The sequence below is a fragment of the Ochlerotatus camptorhynchus genome, unplaced genomic scaffold (genome assembly GCF_037179485.1).
Source record: "Ochlerotatus camptorhynchus isolate MF236.1 unplaced genomic scaffold, CSIRO-AGI_Acam_v1.1 ptg000006l, whole genome shotgun sequence".
Taxonomy (NCBI): Eukaryota; Metazoa; Arthropoda; class Insecta; order Diptera; family Culicidae; genus Ochlerotatus; species Ochlerotatus camptorhynchus.
The window spans coordinates 1,775,433-1,801,933 of record NW_027040498.1 but is presented as its reverse complement, the minus strand read 5'-3'; the positions used below and the strand labels follow the sequence as shown (position 1 = coordinate 1,801,933).

At 41.9% G+C, this 26,501-nt stretch overlaps 2 protein-coding genes across 4 annotated transcripts in view; one reads left to right on the top strand and one right to left on the bottom strand.

The window, feature by feature from the left end:
• CRMP (Collapsin Response Mediator Protein) overlaps positions 1-26,501 on the top strand; it is a 142,467-nt gene that overhangs the window by 27,928 nt on the left and 88,038 nt on the right. The gene's annotated exons all lie outside the window — the stretch shown is intronic.
• On the bottom strand, positions 11,925-12,989 carry LOC135717207 (lactosylceramide 4-alpha-galactosyltransferase-like). Its single transcript, XM_065239179.1, has one exon. The coding sequence runs from the start codon at positions 12,987-12,989 to the stop codon at positions 11,925-11,927; it is 1,065 nt and encodes a 354-aa protein (XP_065095251.1).

Below are 26,501 nucleotides of genomic sequence, written 5' to 3'. Positions count from 1 at the left end.
GGTTTTGGATCAAATTCGGTTCTGGTCACTTCCCCGGGGACATCCGGGAAATGCTTGGAAGTGGCTAATGTGGTTATAGATACTTAATATGGACACCATTGATTTTGTTGTTGAATTTTGGTGTATTTTGATGTGCCGGTTTCGTTCAGGTCATCTTCTCTTTTGACAGCGTTTAGATTTTCCCCCGCACGACCACAAATAGGATTGGGTATTGGTACCGGTAACATAATTCACAACTTTTGTATCGACCATACTGAAATACAGTTTTGGAACAACTGGAAGCTCGATACCATACCAAGCTGATCGGTATATGGTTGGATTCAGCAGACCGATTTGCCTTTCCATATGCTCAGCTTCCTGTGACGTTAATTGTGCATTTTCTTTGGCAAACAGTAATTTTCTTAGGCGACATAAAGTAACTGATGATGGTAGAGTATTGACCCAAACAATTTCCTCCGTAGCTGACCCAGTTTTCTTTGCTACTATACGCAGATGGGTTGAGAATACGAACATGTGCGAATCACTACCCGAGCAAAGCTGAAGATCAAATTGAAATCAAAATTTGCTGTTATGATGTAACTTATTTTGAATACTCCAGTTGATCTCATTTTGGTTGACTTAACGGTTAACACAGCAAAAATGAGAGCAAAATTTTACACTGTTGAAGCAAACGGAAAACTAATCCTGCTTTCAATCAAATCAATTTGATTACTGATTTTGCATTCATAATGTTTAACTGAATACGGGCCTAGAGTAAATGGTTACCATTCATGTTTCTCAAGCTGAAAGACTTAGGCTCCAATCTCACCGTGGGCAAGTCACGAATGACCTAAAATGTGTTAAACAAATCAGATAAACGATAATCATTAGTTCAACGACAGATGAATTTCAATTAAATTTTAAACAAGACGTAAACAGCAGAACTTCAAGTTAAGTTGCTTTCATTTAAAACGTCTTGACTGCATAATGAAAGCACAATATGATATCAGACTTATGTCGCAACATTTGAAATCAAAATGAGTTTTCATTATGATAGGAACTGCACACTTTAATATCGATTTGCTTTCATTTTGTTAACCGACTTTGCTCGGGTATACTCCTTAACTTCACCGTCTTTGAGCTCGTGACTAAAACCTTGCTTATATTTGACGTGATTACTGCTGCCATCACATACCCACTTGTAATTAGTTCATAGCTACCATAGCTGCAAGCGGGTCGCAGTGTGGTCCAGAAGTTCTTGAAGTCTAACTCCTGCCACGGATGGCGAAATCCTTATTCCTGTATAAGTGTAATTACAGTTTTAGTCCATCGTACAGTCCCTTTTAAAATTTACCAGATGGATAATACATTTCCTTTGCTTCGAGAATTTTGCCATACGCTGGATACATATCTGCGCCGTTTTGAAGTATACTAAGCCGAATACTCGTATATTGCGCTTTCGAGAAATTATGTTAACATATAAACGCAAGATCTTCTTCTGGCCGTATTCCCTGGAAGAAGCTCTTGCGTTTATATGCAAACATAATTAGATTTTGGTTTTTGAGGTTTTCATTGAACTTGGTGCTTTCATAATGTTCTCTACTATCTCGGCATTCTTCTTTCCTGTTACGTAAAATAAGGTAATGCATTTGACATTAATTTCAAATATCATCAAGCTTAATACCTGGCGGTTCAACACTAGATGCTGCAGCAAACATCAGTTCCTTTGGAGAAAAATGCTCCCGCAATTCACGCGTCCTGTTTGTGATCGACTATGAGAACGTTTTCTTGGGGCGACCCTTGGCGTACTCGAGACGTTCAGCGTCTCAAAAATTAGTTTTCCCTTCAACCAGTTCGAACAGAGTTTGTCAAATATTCCCCAATGACGGCTGCTTTTCCTCCACCAATTGTTGAATTAGCCAATGAAATCATTTTTTTTCGGTTCCGTGATATATTCAACTCACTACCAGATTTTTTTTTTGTACATGATCCAACAGCTCGGTCACAACTTTCCCTTCCATTTAAAGGTAAACCAGCTCCTTGTTTGCAATGAATATTCCTGTAAATACTTATCACTAATGATAGTCCTACAATACTTGCGAAAATACACTTACTTTCCGTCATCTTCGAAACCATTAAGCTTCGGCGCGTGCAGTTTTCTTGTAAAATACTGAATAATAATACTGTAAAATACTGAATAATGAAAACTTCAACTGATTCACAACTGGCGAAACTAGAGAGTATCGATACTACAAGGCTGGATACTAGAGATTCGATTGAAATTTGCTTCGAAAGATTATTTTCAATTAACGATCCGCAGTATTGAATGTCTTGAAAAGTTCTTATCATAATGTCAGTTTTGATACTCTCCGAACCAACTAAATCCAAATGCAAAAGATAACTTCGTTCAAATATTGTGAGGGCTAGTTCATGCTGATGGATAATATTGACGTATGAACTACGTATTTATGGAATAAACTGGGGTTCAAATCGAAAAAAAAATAGTGTGACGAAATAGTGTCAGGTTTTGAAAGCTTATAACTTGACAAATTATGGATGGATTTCGAATCTTATTACACCATTTGATTAAAATTTGATGTAAGATTCGTTTGGTGTAAATATTATAGTTTTTTTTTATAAATAGTAAACTATTGAAAATTGATCAAACATTTTTACCATAATCAACCATTCAGTGCTCGCTTGCTCTCACACTTGCTATGAATATCAGGCAGATAGCCGATAGTGAGGTTAGATGCCAATACAAACAAATGTGGATAAACCGTTAAGCTTGTATGCGTTTTTATTTATTTTTTTTTATATATACAGGGGGGAATCTGCTCACAGACACCTGAGAAGGAACTCAGGGTGTGGGGATGGGAGAATTTCACTCCCGACCCACTAAACCTTACCCTGTGCGCTTGGCCCTTGACCTCCCCGGAACCGCCCGAAGGCATTACTTCGTGGAAGGGGCCGCTGTAGCGCTATGGCGCCTCTCTAGCAATACTCTAACGATCTAGTCGGGCAGTAGGTAACTGCTGCTCGGCTCGCCACTGTCGTTGTAATACCGAAACTATGTGGGTGACCGCAGTCACCACCGCGCTCCAGTTCTCGGTGGTACCACACATCCTATGAACGATGTTATCCGGACTGGTATCCGCTCCGCATATCGCTAGCATAGCGCTCGATACTGGCTCGAAACGTGGACAGGCAAACACAACGTGTTCGGCGGTCTCCTCGACACCAGCACATGTGGGGCAGATGGGAGTACTTGCATGTCCGAACCTATGCAGGTAGCTCCTAAAACAGCCATGGCCTGACAGGAACTGTGTCAGGTGGAAGTTTACTTCCCCATGGCGCCTGTTGACCTAGCTTGATACGGAAGGTATCAAGCGGTAAGTCCACCTCCCCTTTGTGGAGTTTTCCCACTCCGATTGCCATCTCGCGGTCGACACAACTCGTGCGTTGTTGCGCACCCCTCGAACGGTCCTCGCGTCATAGCACACCACATCCTCCTTAATGATAAGGCTGATTGGCATCATCCCTGCTATGACACAGGCGGCCTCTCTCGAGATAGTGCGGTATGCACTGGCCACCCTCAAGCACATTAACCTGTGTGTGCTCTCTAATTTCTGCCTGTGGCAGTCAATATCCAGTACCGCAGCCCACGCAGGGCCGCCGTATCTGAGGATAGATACTACGACCCCAGCGAGGAGCCTGCGCTTACTGGCATTCACTGCCGAGCTGTTTGACATCATACGGGATAATGCCCCCACAGCCATAGACGCTCTCTTGCAGGCGTACTCAACGTGGCAGCCGAAGCTGAGCTTATCGTCGAGCATAACCCCCAAGAGTTTCAGAGAGCGCACAGACTGTCAACGTCGCATGCTGTACTGACATGCGATTGTTGACTACGACCACCTCCGTCTTGTGATGGGCGAGCTCCAGTTTCCTGGTTCTCATCCATTCCTCCACAAGCCTGACGCAGTGGGCCGCTGTCAGCTCTACCTCCTCGAGGGATTCCCCGCAGACTACCAACGTGACATCGTCGGCAAAACCTACAATTTTCACGCCTACCGGGAATTTTATCCTCAACAGTCCTTCGTACATGACGTTCCATAACACCGGGCCCAGGATGGAGCCTTGTGGCACTCCTGCGGTGACTCTAACGCATTTTTCGCCATCTTCTGTGTCGTACGTCAACACACGATTCTGGAAGTAGCTTTCCAGAATCTTATACAGCCCTCCGGGAATTTGGAGCTGGTGTAGCGAGCGGGCTATCGCCCCCCAGCACGCGCTGTTGAACGCGTTCTTCACATCTAAGGTTAACAACGCGCAGTAGCGAATGCCCCTTCGTTTCCGATGGACCACCTCTGCCGTCTGGATGACGTCGCGGATGGCGTCCACCGTGGATCTGCCCTTACGGAACCCGTACTGGCTGCTTGACAGGCCGTCTACACCTTCGGTGTAGGCCGACAACCTGTTGAGGATGACCCTCTCAAGCAGTTTCCCAGTGGTGTCCAGCAAACAGATGGGTCTGTATGCTGACGGGTCCCCAGGGGGTTTTCCTGGCTTCGGAAGCAGCACCAGCTTCTGCCGCTTCCACGCATCTGGGAAGATGCCTACGTCCAGACAAGTCTGAAAAACAGAACGGAACATGTCTGGATTTTCCGCAACGGCCGCCCTCAGAGCCACAACCGGGATCCCATCTGGGCCCGGAGCCTTGCCCACCACCAGCGACCTGGCAATACCGCCAAGTTCACTGTTCGTCACTCTAGACACTTCTCCCTGATCCGCGCCTGGGATCCGCGGCCAGTAGTCTACGGCCCTACGCGGGAACAGGAACCCAACGATCGGAGCCAGTACCGCTGGTGCCGGGGGTGCCGTCACGCCGCGGGTCTTTGCCATGACCACTTTGTAAGCATCCCCCGATGGGTTCGTGTTTGCGCTTTGGCATAGGCTGTCAAAGCACGCGCGCTTGCGTCTGGCGATCTTTTTATTGAGGGCTGCCTTAGCCGCTCGAAGAGCAACACGGCGTTCCTCCCGAGATTCAGTCGTACGAGCTCGTTGCATCCTCCTTCTCACCTGGAGGCAAGACGCCCTGAGGATAGCAATCGACTCGCTCCACCAGTACACCGGTCTATGGCCATGCCTGGGATAGGCTCTCCTAGGCATGGTTGTATCGCACGCCCTTGTCAGTGCTGCTACCAGTTCTTCCCCGTCAGATCCGGGGTTATTCGCTCCCGCCTCAGTGCTTCGCCGAAGACCTCTTCCTCGAAGAACGACGTCCGCCAGCCTCAAGCGCAGGAACAATTTCCTCCTGCCACTCGCCTCTCACCTGGCCCCACACTGTACCGAATCGCCTGATGGTCACTATGAGTGTAACCCTCATCGACCCTCCAGTGTAGGTTGCCCTCCAAACTCGGGCTGCAGTATGTCACGTCGATGACGGATTCTGCACCATTCCTTCTATAGGTACTGACCGAGCCGGTGTTGGATAGTACAACGTCCAGCTTGGCCATTGCCTCCAGTAGGATGCATCCTCTCTGGTTGGTGTGGTGGCTACCCCACTCTACCGCCCATGCGTTAAAATCGCCCGCAATGACCACCGGTCTTAGGCCGACAAGTACCGCAGTGAGTCTGTCCACCATCTGCGAGAAATGCTCGATAGACCACCTGGGCGGAGCATAGCAGCTACCTAAGTATACTCCATTAACCCTGGTGATCACGAATCCCTCGCTCGAGTTGGACACGACTAACTCCTGAATGGGGAAGCTCCCTATTGTGCATATCGCCGCCATGTATATTGCCGGTTGGGACGCGGTACGGATCGGAGATGATTGCGACATCCGCTCCCCATTCCGCTGCCGATTGCCACAGCAGTTGCTGGGCAGCCGAACAGTGGTTCAGGTTCAACTGCACTACCTCGAACATGGCTGAGCATTGCTCTTTGCCTTAGCAGCATTGCTCTTGGCCCCCGGGCAGCGTGGGCCACCTGCCATGTGGTTGGTAGGGGTATTCCCCTTCTCCGCGCATATAGTGCATCTCGACGGCTTTTGGCAACCTCGTGCCTTATGGCCCTCCGAGCCGCACCATCTGCAAAGCTTGCTCCTGTCGGTGTTCTTACAGTCACGAGCCACATGGCCCTGACCGAAGCATCTAAAGCAAGCCGTAACCGGTCGGGGAATACTAACAGGGCAGACCGACCAGCCCACTCGCCCCCTCCCTGCGGCTACCACCTTTCTGGCCTCAGCTGCGGAGAGCCTGACGGTAGCCACTTGGGTGGAAAACAGTCCCTTCCTCTAGGTAATCGCTGTTTGCGGTACCTCGACTTGACACTGTTCCCGGAGCGCCGTGGCTATCTCGGTCGCCTCCGTCACTTCGTCCAGGTCCTTGACCTGGGTGGTGATAGTCGAGCCTAGCGACTTCACCTGCATCCCAGCACCAACGACCTCCTTTGCGGCGTTTCTGGTAGGTTGGTCCCTGGTCTTTAGCATCTCGCCTGTACGAGTGCGCCTGATGCTCCTCACGTTGCTGCCCATCTCCACAAGACGCTCGTCCGTTCTCATTTTCTTCAAGACTTCCGCGTATTTCGACGCTTCCGTCTTGAAGATGAGAGCTTCACTCTTGTTCCTGTTCCGGGCAGCACTGCTCTTGGGGCAGTTTTGTCCGGGGGTTTCGGGGGGCGCAGTTCTTACTGCCCTGCTTCCCGCCCTTGGAGCCGCTACTGTTCTCAACTGTTCTATTGGCTATTCCAGCCCTCTTCTGCGGTACGTTCACTGGTGCAGTGGGCTGATGGGCCACCGCCACGCACTCCACCTGTGCCGAGACTTTCCGTCTCTTAGGGCGTGCCGCGCCCTTTGCTGGCGAGGGTGAGGGCCGATCGAGCTTCTGTCCCTGCGTAACGGCAAAGTGGAGGGCCTCGCTGGACATCGTGTTGTTGCCCGCGAAGTTGAAGGCGTCCGTCTGGGTAGACTTCGGCTCCTTCTGTTCCGCCCTCTCTGCGACCTCTAGTCGCTTCCTAAGCCGCTCGTGGTCGTCCTTTGCCTCGTTCACGTTTGCACGGAGCTGTCGCAAGGCCTGCTTTAGGTCCTTCGCGATGTTGCTCTTCGTGCTCGTGAACTCTATGATGGCGTCGAGCTGTCCCGCGATTGCGCGCAACCTAGGGAGGGGCCCAAAGCTATTCATGGTTCTGATTAGCCCGGGCCAGTCCTTCGGCTGCTCCTCCGGCTGTCCACCGATCTCGGCCGTTGTCTCTGCGTCGCGCGGAGATTTCGGCCGTTTGTTCGGCTCACTGTGTTGGGGAGATCTGGATAGACCACCCTTCGCGAACGGATTCGCGGTCGCCTCCTCGGCGACTTGTTCACTGGGGGGTTTGGGGTTTTGTGCTTTTTTGATGACTTTTTGAAATCATCCCGACTGTTGGGTCCCCCTTAGACCGCTATCCTACCGTGCAAATGGAATAGTCGCTGATTGATCCCCATGGGTGGCTATGCGAGCAGTGAGGTCCATGACGAGGGTTGACATAGGCCTTCATGGGGCGTTATGTTCAGAGCCGGATCGCGTAAGACGGGAATAACTCAACCGAACCTATTCCCACCACACAGCCCCAACTGGGTGGCACGGGAGGAACGTATTCTAAGGCCTGCCAGGGTTTTAGCATTAGCTCAAACGTCGTTTCGGTCGGTTCCACCCGACTCTACTAAGAGGATGAAATACCTTGAGCGCCAGCCCGTAGCGTGGTTTATGATAAGTTTCCACTCTGTATCCTACATAATGCCAGTGTGTCAGTATACATACTTGCGATCTTACTGACATCGATCGCAAGGCGCGTCCCCTCGTTTGTTGTTCGATTAGCCGACTGGATCAGTACCGCAGCACTGGTGGTCCATCGTTTCCAGGGTGCACCACGAGGAGGCGAACAACTTCACATCACTTGTATGTGTGACAGTACCGTATCGTACATGCAATATAACAATTAAATCATATGTTTGAATTGTGTGAGTAGCACTACTGTGAGATACAACTAATGCCACTACCACAATCACAAATGTCCGGTATACGAATCGTGTAAATAGAAACGTGAATAAACATTCATGGAAAGCGGTGCCAGTGGTGTAGCGATAAGCGTGATTATATCTCACCCCAGCAGGCCTGGGTTCAATGCAAGTCGGCGCCAGTGGGATGTTCTGAAGCGTAGCATCTCTGATCACGCCTTTGGTCCTTGGTTCATGAGTTCTGATGGGACGATAAGTAGGGTTCCAGGTGTAGGAGCTGCCTCCCTGGCGTCGGTAGCATTGAGGCTTAGCACGGAAAACAAGATCGACGGAAAACAAATCAAGGAAAAAAAACAATCATTGAATCAGTGGCGTCGCGTCCACATGTGCAACCTGTGCACAACACAGGTGTAAATAATTTTAAAAAATGCGTTTAGATTTTTATAGATTTTAATGGACACATTATAGCTGTACTTCTTTACTCCAGACCACAATTGACCATGAATACACTATTTTATAGTGTGGTTCAATTAAATCTTCGACCTTGGTTTGCTTCAAAAAGGGTTAAATTCAGTTCGGATGGTCTGCCTAATCCCTAATGCATTGATTTCTAAGCGGGTGGAGGGTGACAAGTTTGTGAATGGTCAAATGCCTGATGTAAGCCAAGCAGACCTTCTATCACCTCTTGAAACATACCACAAATTTTCCACAATTCATGGCGGTTTGCGTGGTTGTAATTGAAGCTTTCAGCAGTTACGCTTTAAATGGGAGCAACACGGACACAGCAGTTTGATACGCTTTGGACGTTATCATACTTGCAGACCGGTTTGAATGTGTGAGTTTTAATTAGAAGAACATTTCAAGCTGAACATTAGGTCCTAAGTAACATTGATCGATCCTCTTCGTCGACTTTCTCTTTCGTTAATAACTTGACCACATAACCGTTTCTTGTCGTGTTTGTCGTATCAGAAGCTAGGTAAAAGCTTCTTGTATCGATTTGTGTGCTGAAAATACCTAGGAATGTCTTTACATGGCCGTGAGAATACAAAGAGAAAGTCGATGAAGAGAATCTGTCAATGTCAATGTAACAATGTAATGGAGAATATGTCCCTTGAATTCATGGAGCATTGAAAGATAAAACAAAAACTAATATCCGGAGAACTTCGAGATTAGGGCGTAATTTCTTTTGTAAACAAACACGTCATTTGCTGATTTCTCGCGAATCAAAGCTAAATCTATACCGTTCCGATTCAAATTTCGGACGATTCAAATTTCGGACACTTTCATTTTTAATTAAATATTACATCCAGTTAGAAACAAAGTAATAATGTAAGATGATCGTGGAGGGCACTAGTCAAAAAAATTTAAAATTTACAAGACATGTGGATCATATTCGACCGAGATAATCAACTTTTAAAAGTGTCCGAAATTCGAGTTTAAGTGTGCGAAATTTGAATCGGCACGGTAAAACTAACAACACAAACAGATAGAGGAATGATTCCTTTATCATTTGTTATAGTTTTTTTTTTTTAGAGATTGTGTTTTTATTCGCGAGAAATCAGTTATGGACCTGTTTGTTTACAAAAGCAATTACGCCCAAATCTCAAAGTTCTCCCGATATGTGGTTGTATACTAATAACGAACAAAGCTTGGTGCACAGAAAAACAAATGAGGCACGTGACGCCTCTGCATTGAATATTACTGTCTTTTACAAAAAAAAACATAATTAATTCTATCTTTTTTACGTTACATTCAACAAAAAAGTTGTGCAAAGAAGACTTTAAGATCTAGTCAAAACCTACAATTTTGATAAACACAGTATGCTGTTATGTTTGAGTACAGGTAATTTTCAAGTTTTTTTTAGGGAATTTTTAAAATTGATTTATTCAAATTTAAAGAAAGTTGCCCTCGCAGTTTTTTCCTCAAATATTTATTTAAGTATGGCTTTTGAGATGATACCACAAGAAACATTTTAGCGATCCAACTCCATGTGATATAAGCATTTCAACACGACTTGGTTTTTTGGGCAAAAAAGTCTATAATTTTTCAACGTTAAGACTTATTAACATGCTTCAGTTCAGTAAAAACGTGCGCCAATATTTGTTCTAGAAGTTTTTCAAAGATCATTTTCTAAAAGAAAATGGTTCAAAAAAGATAGAATAAAAACCTCGAGCTTCTTTGGAGTTTGTCACAGATCTTACTTCAAAAAAACTCCATGAAATTCTTGGAGGTTTTGGGAACATCGTTAAATTTCAAGGAATGACGTTCAAGAATATTTGTAGATGATAGGTGTCTTTCCAGAAGTGCAAAGATGTTCAGAGATCTTCGTAGAATTAAGAGAGATGGAATAAATATAGAAATTGATAGTGATAGTGATGAAACGTCGCTAGAACTATTCCACAGCCGCAGTCAGTAATGAGCAAAAGGAGGACATACTTCAAGTCTCCGCCTACATCGTACGGGTTAGGCAAAAGATGTGCGTTTGACTTTATACCTTCGCATTAATGGCCCTTCGCTCATTTTCAACTTCTATTCAATTTTCATCCTGCCATACTCTAACGGAACTATCCACCTACCCTCTTCTAAAGATCATTCTCTAGCTAATAAATTATCACACTAAAGCTTCGTGTTAGCATTTCCAACCAACTCATAGAAATTTAAATAAATTCAGAGAACCTCGTAGAACTATGGAAAAGTTTGTAAATCTTAAGAGAGTTTTATAGATGTTCAGGAAACGTTTCATAAGCTACAGGATTTAAAACTATAACAATTGATCTAACTTCGTTAACTTTTATTTACATTTGTATTCGAAGAATTTACGCTTACAATCTGTATCAGATATACCTATTTTTTTAGTTTCAAAATCTTGAACACATATGGGTATGGGATCTCAAAACTATATTTATTTTATAACATTCAGAGTGTTTAGAATTGTGCATGGACATACATCTTGCACATTTTCCTAAGTCCAATGTATGGTATTTATTCTGCGAGCATTTTACTATGTTTCAAAGCCAGCATTTTAGAAAATCATAAAATTCAAACTTCTAGAATTTAGTGTTGGTTCCTATGTCTGAGATTTAACTGATGATGAAATATTCAAAATGTAAAAAAAAATCTAGTTACAAAATTCATGGAATTGCCTAACTCTGAGAATTTTCTTAAGTATGAGATGCTTAAATTTATGAGATCCGGACGCTTTTTGATTTCATTACAAAAAGCATGAACAAACGATCCTTGCTTGTTCAAAATCAGTAAGCTTTTAAGGCTCCCACAATCGAGGTTCCAATTATGAAATTAATGAAATAAAATGTTTGCCCCCCCCTCCCTAGGCCCAATCCAGATTAATTATCTAGCTACGCCAATGAGAGAAAGTGTAGATATAGGCACTACTTACAAACATCAGCACTCTAGAAACGCATCATAGAAATTCTAGCACCAAATATTTACTTAAAATGCAAATTACACATCTAGGATCTTGCTTTGTTTTTCCTCTCCTTAATACTTAATTATTCTAAAACTTAACCATGCCTTAAAACACGTATGAAATAATATACACTCACGGGAGAAGCTAATTCGGCACACAAAGCTGTTCGGGGATCATTTTGTTTTTCGCAGAACAAAATTTTCCGGAATAATCTGATTTTTTTTTTCACTCTGTCCTACCTAAGTTTTGATAATTTTGGCTAAGAACGGAATCTTCTTGGCTTCCGGGATATTGTTTTTTGTTTCGACGTACCCACCGTGCCTGATATTCGAGATATTGTTACATTCGGGTTAGTTTTATTCATGCTAAAGCTATAGAAGTCTGGATATTTTCTAACAAGAAAATACTTCCTTCGTAGAACATTTCCGGCGGTTTTCCGGAGAACGTATGCTAAATGCGACAACCCCCACACATCTGTTGAACGTACAACCCAACTCAACCCAACAGACGATCGAACCTCTAAGCTAGAAAAACTCCCCGCTCGCTTTGTATACACGCGGACAGTACTGTTCCGCTAGCACCCCGTAGGCAACCCGGGAGCCAACTCGTACCTTGGTATCCCTGCTAAACTTGTTCCACACATGCGTCACGATGGATCGGTTGAGGGTGGCGAGCGCTTGGTCCACCCAGCGTTCCTCGAAGAACTGCAGATAGTCGTCGAAGTTTATGGCATAGAAGGCTTCCGGTGGGTACACGGTGAAGTAGCGGCAGCGCTCGCGTGTCATCATCAGCGGTGCCTTGGTGCTGCATATTCGCTTCAGCACCCGGGTGATTACGCCCGGTCCATTGTTGCCCCAGTCCTGGCCGTTGAAGTTGATCAATAGGTCCCTGACGCACATCGCCGCCAGCTCGTGCCCGTGTCCGTCGGATTCAAAGTTGATGACTCCGGCTGCCACCCAGCGGGACGATTCCGCCCCGGCATAGTTCGGTTCCATTGTATCGAACGACTTCAGCACCACTACGTCCAAGTCCAGATAGGTTCCGCCGTACTTGTACAGCGTCAGATATCGCATAACGTCCGACAGGTGGGAATTCATGTACTTGGAGCGGAAAATTTCTCCAGTGTGCATCCAATCTTCCAGCGGCGTATCCTGAGCGTAGGTCGAGAGGTTCACGTGCCGCAGATTGATGTTGGGATACGCGTGCAGAACGTCCAGCAGTGGAAGCGCACTCTTATTACGGAATCCCACCGGGGCTGCGAACAGCACGAACGCATTCCAGTTGGGGTTCATCCGTGCGGCCGATTCGATGGCACACGCTTGGCGAGCATTCAGCCTAATTATCCCATCTGCAGAGCAGGACGTTTCATGGAAGAAGATGTTCTTCCCGTGTTGAGGTTGTTTGTGTGACTTCTGCACATCTTCCAGTACCCGGAACGGGTCGGGGAATTCTCGGGCAAAGCAGTTCTCGTGTAATGGCTGGTAGTTGATTGAGAACAAGACGTACACCATAGCCAGCACCAGGCCAACCGAGAGGAACACTTTCCGTTTGTTTTTACCACTAACATAGAATGGAGTGATGGAGACCATCTTTGTCGAGGTTCACTTAAGGACTAATAAGTATAACGATTCGCAAGGGTGACAATATAGATGATAAGATAATGATCAGCAGTTAACAACTACCGAACTGGACTGAAAATTGATGAAAGATTTAGGAGACAGCCGGAGCCGTACGCTCAGGTACTAATACTGATGAATTACGACGACGGTGGTTCCGTTATCGCGCTTATTGCCGATTAACACATTCATGATCGCAGAGAATTTCGAGAACGCAGATTATTGCACGGAGAGCACTGGTAAAACTGATAATAATTATTATACTGCTGCAAAAAACACTCGATGATAAAACCGACAAAACACGGGAGTGATTGTCAACACAATAAAATAAATAAACTTGAATAAGTAAGAAGGGTCTGATCACACCATAGGTGGATAAATTCGGGTTTTTTTAATTAATCTACTATTATATCAAATATTAAAAATCCATCATCACCATCGAGGCAAAAAGAAATAGTTTTTGCAGTGCTACAATGATTATTAAAAAGTCGGAATGACAGCTATCCATATAAAATAATCCGTTAGAGATAACTTCGTCAAGATACATAATTTATCAATTCATAAAAAAATCACTGGATAACTGTTCAAAAGACAGTTTTAACGTGTGAAATGCAGTGTCGATAAAATTCTGTAAGTGTTGCTAAACGTTTGATATGTCTAGGCATCGAATTGAAAACATTTATTCCTTTATAATATAATCAATTTTGTGAAGCACAAGTCAAGAAATTTGGTGTTCTTATTTCAACCGCGTTTCTAGTATTATATCTATGAAAGTCACTTCCTCTTTCAATTCGATTACACAAATATCGAGGCAGCAAACCGTTAACTACTTTAAAAATGAACACCATAGTCAAATATGCAATTCTTTGCTTCACCGACAACCATTGTAAGGCGCCTAGCATCAAAGTTGAGGAAGTGAATCTATTACATCTCAAAATCAAACGCATTATTTTATTCTGCAAGCGCTGTAATCTCGATATTTGTGTTCCATTGGCCAGAAATAAAATGGAAGGGCAAAAAGTCAAGATGAGGAGAGATGATTGATTTGTATAGCTGTATTTTACTGGCAATAGTTAAATCGTTTTTCAGTCGACATAGAATTCCATACTTCTTGGCAATTTTCTTGATGACATTGTCAATGTGAGAGTTGAACTTAAGTGTATCATCAATAATCACGCCAAGATATTTCATCTCCCGAACGCGATCAATAGTCCAATCATCAATTACAACAGAGACGTTCTCATTTACTCGATTCCGCAAAATTACAATAAATTTAGTTTTACTTGTATTCATTATTAACTGCTTATACTTGAACCATCTACTAAGAGAACGCAAATCTTCATTCAAGTGTAAAACGGCATCATCTAAATCCTTAGCTGCAATGAATAACACAGTATCATCTGCAGAAAGATTAATGTCGCAAAATCGTAAAACACGTCACAAGTCATTAATATACATAATAAATAACAGGGGCCCTAATACACTTCCCTGGGGCACTCCAAGGTTATTCCCCTCGGGACTGCAAACAGAATCATTAAAAACAGTCCGTTGAGTTCTGTCAGACAAATAGCTTTCAAACCATTTATGTGCAGTACTCATAATTCCAAAACGCTTGATTGATCTTAACAATAAGGGTATAGAAATTGTTTCAAAAGCGCGTTTAAGATCCCAAAAACAGAAACAATCGTATCTTTACGCTCCAAGTTGTCTTTCCACTTTGCTAACAAAGAGTTGCTATTCAAATACTCCAACAGCTGGCCTTTAACAACAAGTTCTAATATTTTCTCTAATGTGTGCAACATGTTGATGGGACGAAACTCTTCGGCTTTAACCGTTCCAGCAACTTTTTGAATAGGAACCACTAAGCATGTTTAAATCTAACTCCATGTTTGATGCTATTCAACTGGAGTAAAATTTGCAAACAATACTGTCATGACTTTGAAATTCAGTAATGGAGTTTAAAGCATTAAATATTTTAAATTGGAATGCTCGATCTCTTAAATATAATGAAGACGTGCTACTTAACTTTTTGAGAGTTCATAACGTGCATATTGCCGTTATAACTGAAACGTTCCTTAAACCTGCCCATAAGGTTAAGAAGGACGCAAATTATTTCATTTATAGAAATAATCGCCTTGATGGACCCTGTGGTGGCGTTGCCATCATTGTTAATAGACGATTCAAACATAAAATTCTTTCTTCAGTTGAAACCAAAGTGTTGGAAACTTTGGGAGTTTCTGTTGAAACAAAATTTGGACAACTCACGCTTATAGCTGCCTATTTGCCATTCCAATGCGTAGGCCAGCAAAAGAATTTTCTCAAGGGTGACCTTCCGAAACTTACCCGTCATACGTCTAAATTCTTCATTATTGGTGATTTTAATGCAAAACACCGCTCATAAAATAATTCTCAAAGCAATTCCAATGGTAATATTCTGTTTGATGATTGTTCTGCAGGTTATCACACTATTCAATATCCAAACAGCCCAACATGCTTTTCTTCTGCAAGAAATCCCTCAACTATTGATTTGGTCTTAACTGATTCATGTCGGCTTTGTAGCCAATAGGTTACTTATGCTGACTTCGGTTCTGATCACCTTCCAGTAACTTTTGAAATATCCCAAGAAATAATTTCTAATCCCAACAGCTCTACTTTCAGTTACCATAGAGCTGCCTCAGTACCAAAATGCGAGGTTAAATTCGATTCAATTATAATAGACGACGATCTTCAGCTCTTGATCCGTCTTAAAAATGTCCGTAGGAGACAATATCAAAGAACACGCGATCCTGCCATGAAAGTTATCTGGCGGGATTTGCAAAAACAAATTAAAATGCGATTCTCTGCCTTGAGGAACAAAACTTTTGAAAATAATGTTACTGAATTAGACCCGAGTTCCAAACCCTTTTGGAAACTCACAAAATTTTTGAAAAAACCTCTAAAGCCTATTCCATCGCGTAAAGAAGGTGGTAAAATTTTGATCACAAATTTGGACAAAGCACAGAAACTTGCTAAGCAATTCGAGAGTTCCCAAAATTTCAGTTTGGGTCTTACTAGTCCTATTGAGAATCAGGTTGCTCGGGATTATCTGAATATTTTCTCTCGGGAAAATATTTTTGATGACTCCTGGGGGACTGATTTGGACGAAGTAAGGTCTATAACTAAAAAGTATCATAATATGAAAGCTCAGGGTGATGATGGAATTTTCTATATCCTCATCAAAAAACTCCCAGAGAGTACCTTGTCTTTCTTGGTAAAATTATTTAACAGATGTTTCCATTTGGCATACTTTCCTGATAAATGGAAAAATGCAAAAGCTGTTCCAATTTTGAAGCCGGATAAAAATCCAGCTGAAGCTTCCAGCTACCGTCCAATAAGTTTGCTTTCTTCAATAAGTAAACTTTTTGAAAAGATAATTTTAAATAGAATGATGCTTCACATCAATACGAACTCAATTTTTGCAGATGAGCAGTTTGGATTTCGCCATGGGCATTCAACTACTCATCAACTCTTAAGAGTTACCAATTTAATTCGTTCAAACAAATCTGAATGCCACTCAACTGGAGTTGCTCTTCTAGACATAGAAAAAGCATTCGACAGTGTTTGGCATGAAGGTTTAATTGCTAAATTGAAAAAGTTTAATTTTCCACTTTACATTATGAAATTGGTTCAGAATTATTTAACTGACAGAACTATGCAGGTAAATAACCAAAATTCCAAATCCAATCGACTACCTGTAAGTGCAGGAGTTCCTCAGGGTAGCATTCTTGGGCCTATATTGTATAACATTTTCACTTCGGACCTCCCTGATTTGCCTCAGGGTTGCCACAAATCTTTGTTCGCTGATGACACAGGCATTCCCGCTAAAGGAAGAAGACTTCGTGTTATTTGCAGCAGACTGCAGAAAAGTTTAGATATTTCATCTTCTTATTTACAAAAATGGAAGATTTCTCCCAACGCTTCCAACACTCAACTTATAATATTTCCACATAAGCCTAGAGCTTGCTTTTTGAAACCTAGTAGTAGTCACATAGTCACTATGAACGGAGTTTCAATTTCCTGGTCAAACCAAGTGAAATATTTTGGTTTAATACTTGACCAAAAATTAACTTTTAAAGAACACATTGAGGGCATTCAAGCCAAATGTAACAAATATATTAAATGTTTGTATCCTCTTATAAACAGGAAATCTAAACTTTGCCTGGCGAATAAACTTCTAATATTAAAACAAGTTTTTAGACCGGCCATGCTTTACGCTGTGCCAATTTGGTCTAGTTGTTGCACGACCAGGAAAAAAGCACCTCAAAAGATTCAGAACAAAGTTCTGAAGATGATTTTGAAGTTGCCTCCCTGGTACAGAACTACCAAAGTACATAGAATTTCTAATGCTGAGACTTTAGAACAAATGTCCAACAAAATAATTAATAATTGCAGGCAAAAATCGTTGCATTCCTCAATTGCAACGATTAATTCTCTTTATACTTAGATAAGATTTAGTTTTAGTTTTTAGTTTTAAGATATCAATTGTTATACTGACATGCAGGTTCAAAAAACCTGTTTAAAATACTTAATTGCCAAGACAGGAACAATGTAAAAATACTTAGATATATATCATATCAATTAAGGTAAGTTACTGTAGTAACTGGAGCACCTAGGTTAAAATGAAATGTAATTTATTTTGAATTTGAAACAAATAAAGAGTTAAAAAAAATGTTTACTATGGTTCTAAAACTCAATATCGAGTTAGCGGACATCGAGTTGTGGAGAGTTGACTTTAGTTTTATACTTGATTTTTTTTTATGTTACTCATGAGTTTAGATAGCTCTTTCAGAGTCTTCAGATAATGTTTGGATGGTTTTACCGATTTACCACAAATTTGTCGATTCTAGTCATTTTATCTTTTGGAGTATCATGGATTTTTAAGATCATTTTGGCCTAATAACATCTCCATATAATATGAGTGGGTCACGAGCTTATACAATTTCTAAAAAGTGGGTCGCAATCGAAAAAAAATTGAGAACCGCTGCAGTTATGACAAAAAAACAAGCCGAGGCTAGTTTTTCAAACGTCGCAGGAAGACCAGTGGGTTTAAATTTGAAACAGTCAGATTTTTGTTTTAGATTTCTCACGAAGATTTACTCAGCTATAAGAAAGTGAAAGTGAGTGTTAATAAGGTCAGCATTTAATAACCATCCAGCCAGGCCTCAAATCAGCTATGAGGATAGACAACGCGGCCAAAAATGATCCCAATAACGCTTCAAATTGCGTGGCTGCCGCAAATGCAACTCGGCATGCGCAAAATAGATTCGCTGGTTGCCATTGTAGGTACTTGATAAACGCCATTGCTTGATAAATGTGTAGTTTTGGAAGGATGCAATTTTGATCATCAACTAAAGGTTTTGGACAATATGGATGCTATTATGAGACATTGTTTCGGTGATAAACTCATGGTTGAGTGCATGGGTTTTTTTTAGTTTATCGAAACCTCCGGTAGGCCATATTATAAAATATGAAAACATAGATTTTTGCAAGAGTTTAATTATTTTATTAATTTAAACATTATGAGATCATAACAAATCTACGGTATCTTATGGTACCGAAAAAGGAATCTTACTATACCGTTGAAACATAGTATTTTGACTACTTTAATCGCTTTTGAATCATTTTCAGCTGAATTTGTTTCGATCCGTAACAGTTTTGTATAGTCAATAGTCCATATACGCCTTAATAAACGGCTAAGTGTACTTCAAAACACCTTTTCTCAAAAAACCCAAGATGAAATATTTTAAAACCTTCACAGATTTGATTGTTATGATTAATACTAAATTCCTGTGAAGAAAAAACTGAGGTACATAATAGTTGCAAAAAAAAGGTGCTTTCAGACATAGCGTGCGGGAGCCCTACAACCGATTCAAATAATTAAATAGTGAAGTACAAGTTGGGTTTTCAACCTTTGTGAATCTCAGGCCTAAGAACTGTAAATTGTTAACTAGCTCAGGGACACATAATGTGTGTGTATGTACTATTCATGGAAATGTTAATTTGATTATTCACAACTTAAAGAAATTTGATTTGTCCATTGATTTGAAGTCGATTACAGATAGTTTGATATGTGAAAGAAAATCAATGGATTGCTGCCTACACAGCAAAAAAATAATTTTGATATCACGTCAAAGTGGATGCACTACAATCATGTCGAAAATATGGTGTAATATTACTTGCTAAAAAGAACAAAAATATCATTAATACAATGCATGAACTGACATTACGCTGCTTTTACTGCATTTGTTTATTTATGTGGTCATAAAAATTACATGAAATTTTCGACATGATTGTAGTGCATCCACTTTGATGTGATATCAAAATTATTTTTTTGCTGTGTATGACGCTGTGAAAACTGCATGGATTCATCTTTTTTCGAACAAAAGTTATTGGAAGAAATCGTGGAAAAAGGCATTAATGAAATACAATTTGAACAATGGGTCACAACCGACAGATGTGATATAGAAGCATTAGTTAAAGAGTCGGTTGAATGTGTTTCCCATTTAATTGGAAAATTAGAGAAATTAATACCTCATGATTTTATAAAACAGCAGTCTATGTTTTTTTGCAGAATGCTAAACAAAATTTACAGGAAGGTGAATTTGTAGTAATATGTGATTTTTTCAGAAAACTACACATTTGTATTACAAGACGAAGTACAAAGTCATCACTGAAGGAAAAAATAATCATTTGAGTTATGCATAGTAATTTCAGAAGATTTGCGTCATGATTCTGTATCTGTAAACTCATTTATCTAAAAAATGATTGCTTTTCGCCGTCAAACCCTGACACTTCAGTTTTTCTATTTAAAAGATTGCCACATGTATGTATTTAATTACAACACTCAAAGTACTCAAATTTATCCAAATTTCTATTCCCATGCTTCAGCATTCTCTCAAGACAAATTGCACTGCCTCCCCGTTGCTTGCATGTCACTCGTGTTCGTGTGATGTTATTACTTGCTCGAAACGATTCATTCTCGTCATGTTCAGCAAAACTAACACGCGAGACCATCTCAATTACTAGAAACTGTGCTAGAGCAGCTGCTTAGCGAAAAAAAACACGATCCCTCGCTCTGACAATAGGCAAATGTGACAGCCCCATCGCAACGCGACCTAATACAGTGCTGCTGACGATGATGACGACAATGACGACAATGACTCGGAGACAACGGGAAACGATGCACCGTAACCGTGATATGGCTAATGAGCCTAAATGGGAAGTGACCTTTTTGGAGACGACGAGCTTGAGCTTGGGCAAGGGTTGCTCGAATTTTCCAAGAGTGAAAATCTCTAATCCAACTTATGTTTCCAGAACTGAGCACCACCGTGAGCGACATCCTATAATAGGCCAAATCGTCTCAAATAGCCATTCGCCCCACCCTTGATCTGGCAATGCATTCTAAAGCGCAACCGCTGGTCATTATGCCATAACAACCGGCGGACACTCGGGGTGAACACATAACACATAACCTGCACCGTAATTGATACCGGCCAGCTGACTCCCGCTAAAAGATGGGTGTTATTGTTATATTCTAGTTCGACCGCTAGAGCTATCGTATGGAAGTGTTGTCGTTTGGATTTCGAATGGTTGGCGATTTTCAGCAGGTTTGGCGCAACAGTAGACAGCTTGCTGGTTTTGTCTTTTTTTTTTGCTTCGAACAGCTGCTGGCAGTACTTGACCTGATTCGATCCGGAATGTTTTACGTAACGGTGCGATGATGCGGTGTCAATGTCAATGCAAGTGATAAGACTCGGTCGATTAGTTAAGTGCCAGTACCGTTCACGTGGCCAATTTACGCCAAAGTGGTTGTAATTGTAGAATCATTTGATTGCTTCGCTATTTTACGACACTCAATCAATTATTGAGCAGTTTTTTTATGATTCACCCAGAATCTTCTTCAAACCATTAGAGGCGAATAATTTCACATTCTGTTTGAAAAAAGGTCTTCTCAAAGGCTTTTTAGAGACTATAATTGATATTATTTTCGGGATTATGAGTGTTTTCAAGATTTTTAAAAGCACCTTGATACATGGACAAAATATCAGCGCTGGTAGTGGGTATGTCATATAATAAAAATGACGAAAATAGTGAATTTAAAACAGTAAACAAGTGACCATCGGAAATGTATGGTTGCAATCTTACGTTAATTGCGACCCACTTCGAGAAATTTTATAAACTTACACCAGAACTGTCATCTGACCGCCTAATGTGCACAGTACGTTTTTTTTCTGGGATCCAGAAAGTTAAAAACAAACTCAAGATTTGCTAGTCTTTCTCCCTGTGTTAAGCAGCGCATAAGAGTAGAAAGACGCAAGCCCAAAAATAATAAAAATGATTACATACGCTCTGAGACGCCTTCCAGACCTGAAAACCATCATGAGCAATTTTCATGCTTCTGTAAAATAAAATAAATGGTTTAAGGAACCCCTAAAATTTGTTCTCCTTGAATCAGTATTAATTGAACAAGGAAGAGCAAGGTCTACTTCAAACTCTAACCTCCATTTCCTAACTCTGCACTCATGTCTCTACTTCAAATTTATTCAAACATGCAATTTCCTAAGCTGATTTTAGATTCAGATTGCTAATTGGTGATTAGAAACATGTTCAAATCATCGCACAGTGGTCCATAACTGTGAAATGACGATCAAAAGTCATTATCTCGCGAATCTCGCATTTTAGACACCTCGAAGAAATTTTCAGGATATAAAAATCCCCTTTTTTTTGGCATGGACCAAACCAATCCCGCTAGAAGTGAGATCCAAAATTTATTATTACAAAAATTTCATATTCAGGATTGGCATCTTGAGCAAAGTTTTAGAAAATATCAAAACAAGAAACTTTGCTGTATACACTAGGTGTCTTTTTCTTTATATCATTGAACTATGAAACTTTTTTCGTGGAAAACCTCTTAAGGGAGGAGTACACTTTGATTTTTCAAAAAAATGTTCCTTGGGATGTATACTTTAATTTAGAAAAAACTCCAAGTCCGCCAGAATATTCCTTACCGCTTTACGAAGCGATTTCCTAAAACATGTACCAGCACGCTGAGAGAGCAATTTTATCTTTAAACGCGTTTATCTCGAAACGGGGTTTTTCAAACTGGCGTGGGAAATAACTCTAACCAGTTATCATCAAATTTGGATATCGCCTAGGTTTTCTTGATCAGAATTAAATTCTGCTTAGAAATACGTATCCACATTTTCGATTTTGTCAAAAATGGATTTTAATCCACGATTTTGTAAGCATTTTTAGGGTGAAAAAATGGACTTTTTTTTTCCTAAGGCCACAACTTTTGAAAAAATTAATTTAAAAAAAAATCGGAGTACGTATTTCTAACCCGAATTTCATTACTAATCAGGATTTTTGTTCGATTTAAGTTCCAGGATCACATGGAAAGGAGTATTTTCCCACGCCGTTTTCTGACTTCCGCGCGAGGACGCCCGCGCGACCTGGTGCACCGGCCACGGGGAGACGCCAATCGAGTTCAAAAAAATACAAATTGTAGTTCGAAGGATGAATAATAAATGGGTTATAACATATTTGCCCTCCCTGAGTGTTTTATTGCTTAAAAAATTAACGAAAATGCCTTACTTTTTGGACGTTCAAAGTGTACTACCCCCTTAATAAAAGGGTTTTTACTTTATCTTAATTTTCTATAAACTTCGACTGGTTTGAAATGTTCTACTGAGTTGTTCATAACATCAATACACATAAATTTTATGAATATTATAGCACACTAAATCACAAAATAGGTGAGTTATTATTGATTTTTCTGAAAAAAAATATGATTGTTTGTCACTTTCGATATAAAAACTACAAGTGACAGCCCAATGGGGTTGTACGCAAAGATGACGTAGGACTACGTAGTTTTTGTTAACTGCAGCAGGAGCTTGTGTTTTGTGTATGAATAGGAATTTTAGCGGGGTTGATATGAATTTTAGTTGGGACAGGTTCAGATAATTAACTCTTTTGGAAAATGTTGGCGGCCCTGAAAAGAGCCGATGATAGTACAGGCTTTGGAAGATGATGATAACGTGCTGATGAGCTCTCTGATGAGCTGCATATTCAGTGACGGCATCACGGATCACATTTTCTCGGCACACCTCGGGTTTCCTCGTACATCAGACCGGAGATGAGCTTGACACCACCACGTCAAGCCAGACGACGAATGGCATGCCCTGGATGTTATCACACGATGACACTTGGCGACTCCTTTACCAAATCCTTTGCCACCCCTGCCACGACCAGTCATGCCTCCTGGTTGTTTACCGTTGAACGGGTGAATCGCAACTAATGCGAAGGCGTAGTAAAATTATGTTTATTTCTGTTGATTATGGTAGTACATTGATTTATCATATTAATTGATTAGCCTACTTGGCTCTTCATCTTTGTTTAATTTGATATTCTAATTTAATATTTGCGTTTTTCAACTAGTTTACAGAATACCCCTTTGGGGATTTGTTTTATTTGAATTGAAAAAAGTAATAACCTACCTAGCTACGAGTATAACTTAACCTAACGTGCTAGATCACGTATGATCTGATGATTTGATCTCAGACAGGTGTCTCTGAACCTTTCCAGGATGAATACTCTCCGTTCTTGGAGAGAGAGGTGGATCACAGAATTTCTAGTCCGCGGGGGACTGTTTAGGACCATCCTAAGGATCTTGTTTTGGCGCGTTCGCTCACATCAGCTCACATCATTATCCGGCTAGATCGCGCCAATTCAAGTGGTGGCGGTGTGGCTGTCATCATCAAGCATGGCATTCGCTATGAAATCCTACCACATCCGAAAACAAGCATCATTGAAGCAATCGGCGTTAAAATACATGCTCTTCATGGACACATCACACTGTTTGCCGTCTACATACCTCGGCAATGTGTAGACAGTAATGGCACATCCAAACTCTTCACGGAAGATCTCCAAAAGCTCACCAACAACAGAACCGGCTGCCAAAAACGGTGCCCTCCTAGCAGACCACCTCAGCTCAGGTACGTGTACCATCCCAACAAACAATTTGAGTTGATCAACTGCTGAACAAGCTATTTTTTAGCTGAAGAAGCTTGTTTTTGCCTGATTAAGTTCTTATTCAACATTCAATGTTTGTTGGGATCCACTTTCCGGACGAACCAACGTTCCTCTCCCCACCACCCTCGACGTGTTCCTGTCCGACCTGGCACTCTCGAAACCAGTCACCTACCACGAACTGAGCTCTGACCACTACCCGGTAGTGTGTGAACTAAATTTCAACCCAACAACAGCGCCGGTGACGATGAGACGAGATTACCATCGGACCAAACTGGGTGGTTTTCAGACGCCTGGTGGACTCACGACTTCCCGAAAATATGGATCTGCCATCCTTCGAAGCCATCGACAACAAACTGGAAGTATTCGAGGAAATCGTGCACACTGCAGAAGAAGCTAGCATCCGCTGGGTACCGGTAAGGCGACAATTCACCATGATTGATATCTACCTACACCCGGCAGCTTATCCAGCAACGAAACACAGTCAGAAGAATTTTCCAGCGAACCAGATGCCTCCTGAAAAAAACAACAACAACTGCCTGATTAGGGATCGAATGATGTTGATCAGGAACCAGCAATTCTCCAACAGCATCGAACAACTGAGCGACTACTCGAGCCCGATCTGGAAGACGACGCCGGAGGTATATCGGTGTCCCCATCGGAGAAGGCCAACACCAGTGCTGTAAAATCTCAACAATACACAGTGATATTGACAATTCTGCTTTGGTCACTCATTTGAGCTAACAGTCATAGTCAAGGCAAACCATGTCAATTGTCAATGACAATGCTGTCAGTGACGAACATGTGTAGATTTTTATATTAACTAAATTTGTAATGAAATTAAATGATTTGAGCAACACAATTACATGGATCCGTTAATGTGAACAAGCATCTACGTCCTGAACTACTTGGATAACAATAATGTGACACAGAATGTACGAAATTACACTTTTTGTTACCAGGTGAATCTTTGTCATTGACGAAACAATGAATGAGATTTTGACGAAAGTTTTTTTGAGGATCAAGTCTGTCAGTGACTATGTGACGAACAATTTTGTCAATATCGCGCAAAAGTCTCTCAATGACAATGACAAATCTCAGCACTGGCCAACACTATCGCCAACAAACTCATCGAAGCACATAACATAGGTGCAGGCATGGTGAGTCCCCACGAAGATACGGTGCAACAAACAATCAACCAACTTGACGAGCAAGTCGACGATGCTCAGTTCGTTGGTCAAGTGACCGAAAATGATGTTCGTGCAGCAGTGATGCGCGGCAATAATATGAAGGCCCCCGGCAACGACGCTATCTTCAATCTGGTTCTGAAGAAGCTCTCCAGCAAAGCATTCCGATTCCTGGGTGCAATATTTAATCGATGCTTCCAGCTAGGCTACTTCCCAACCAGATGGAAGACAGGAAAAGTCATCCCTATTCCTAAACCTGGAAAGGATCCAACTGCTCCATCAAGCTACAGGCCCATCACGCTGCTATCAGCAGTCAGCAAAATATTCGAACGGCTCATTCTTCAGCATCTGATGGAACACGTCGAGGAACACCACGTCATCATACCGGAGCAAAATTCGGCTTTCGAAAGGGGCATTCTACCGTCCATCAACTAGTCCGAGTGGAGAACACCATTCAGCGGAACAAGTCACTCTCTAACAACACAGCCATGGTACTCCTGGATGTAGAAAAGACCTTCAAAAACGTGTGGTACGATGGACTTGTCCATAAGATGGTGCAAGTGAACTTCCCAAAATACCTCACGAGAATGGTAAGAAACTATTTGAGAAATCGAACGTTTCGAGTACATCTTTCAGGTGCCACCTCAGAGCTCCACGAAGTTCCAGCGGGTGTGCCTCAAGGTAGCCTCATCGGCCCCATCCTATATAACATTTACACCTCCGACGTTCCACAACTCCCTGCTGGCTGCAGCCTGGCGCTGTACGCAGATGACAGTGCCATCATGGCCAACGGTCGGACTCCCATGCACTGCCGGTCACGGCTTCAACAAGGTGTAACGGCGTACGTCTCGTACCTGACCAGCTGGAAAATCAAAGTGAACGAAAGCAAGAGTCAAGCCATCCTCTTCCGACATCGACCATCACCTAATCTACTACCTCCAGCGGACTGCTTTATCTGAGTGAACAGCAGCCCCGTTGTTGACTGGTCAAATGAAGTCAACTACCTTGGTGTTTCCCTCGATGACAAGCGACTCTATCGTGCCCACACCGACAAGCTTAAAAACAGGTGTATTGGGCTACTGAAATCGTTGTGTAATGTGTATTGATTTATCAGCATTAGTAGTAGTAATGGAGCTGTTTGAAGAATTAAACCCGGTCCTTCTGCGTGAGAGTCTCAGCCCGAACCACTACGTCATCTGAAATATATTAAAGTGAGCTGTTGTCCCGCCTA

Coding starts and splice junctions, on each gene's coding strand:
- LOC135717207 (XM_065239179.1), bottom strand. CDS start 12,989: ATGGTCTCCATCACTCCATTCTATGTTAGTGGTAAAAACAAACGGAAA.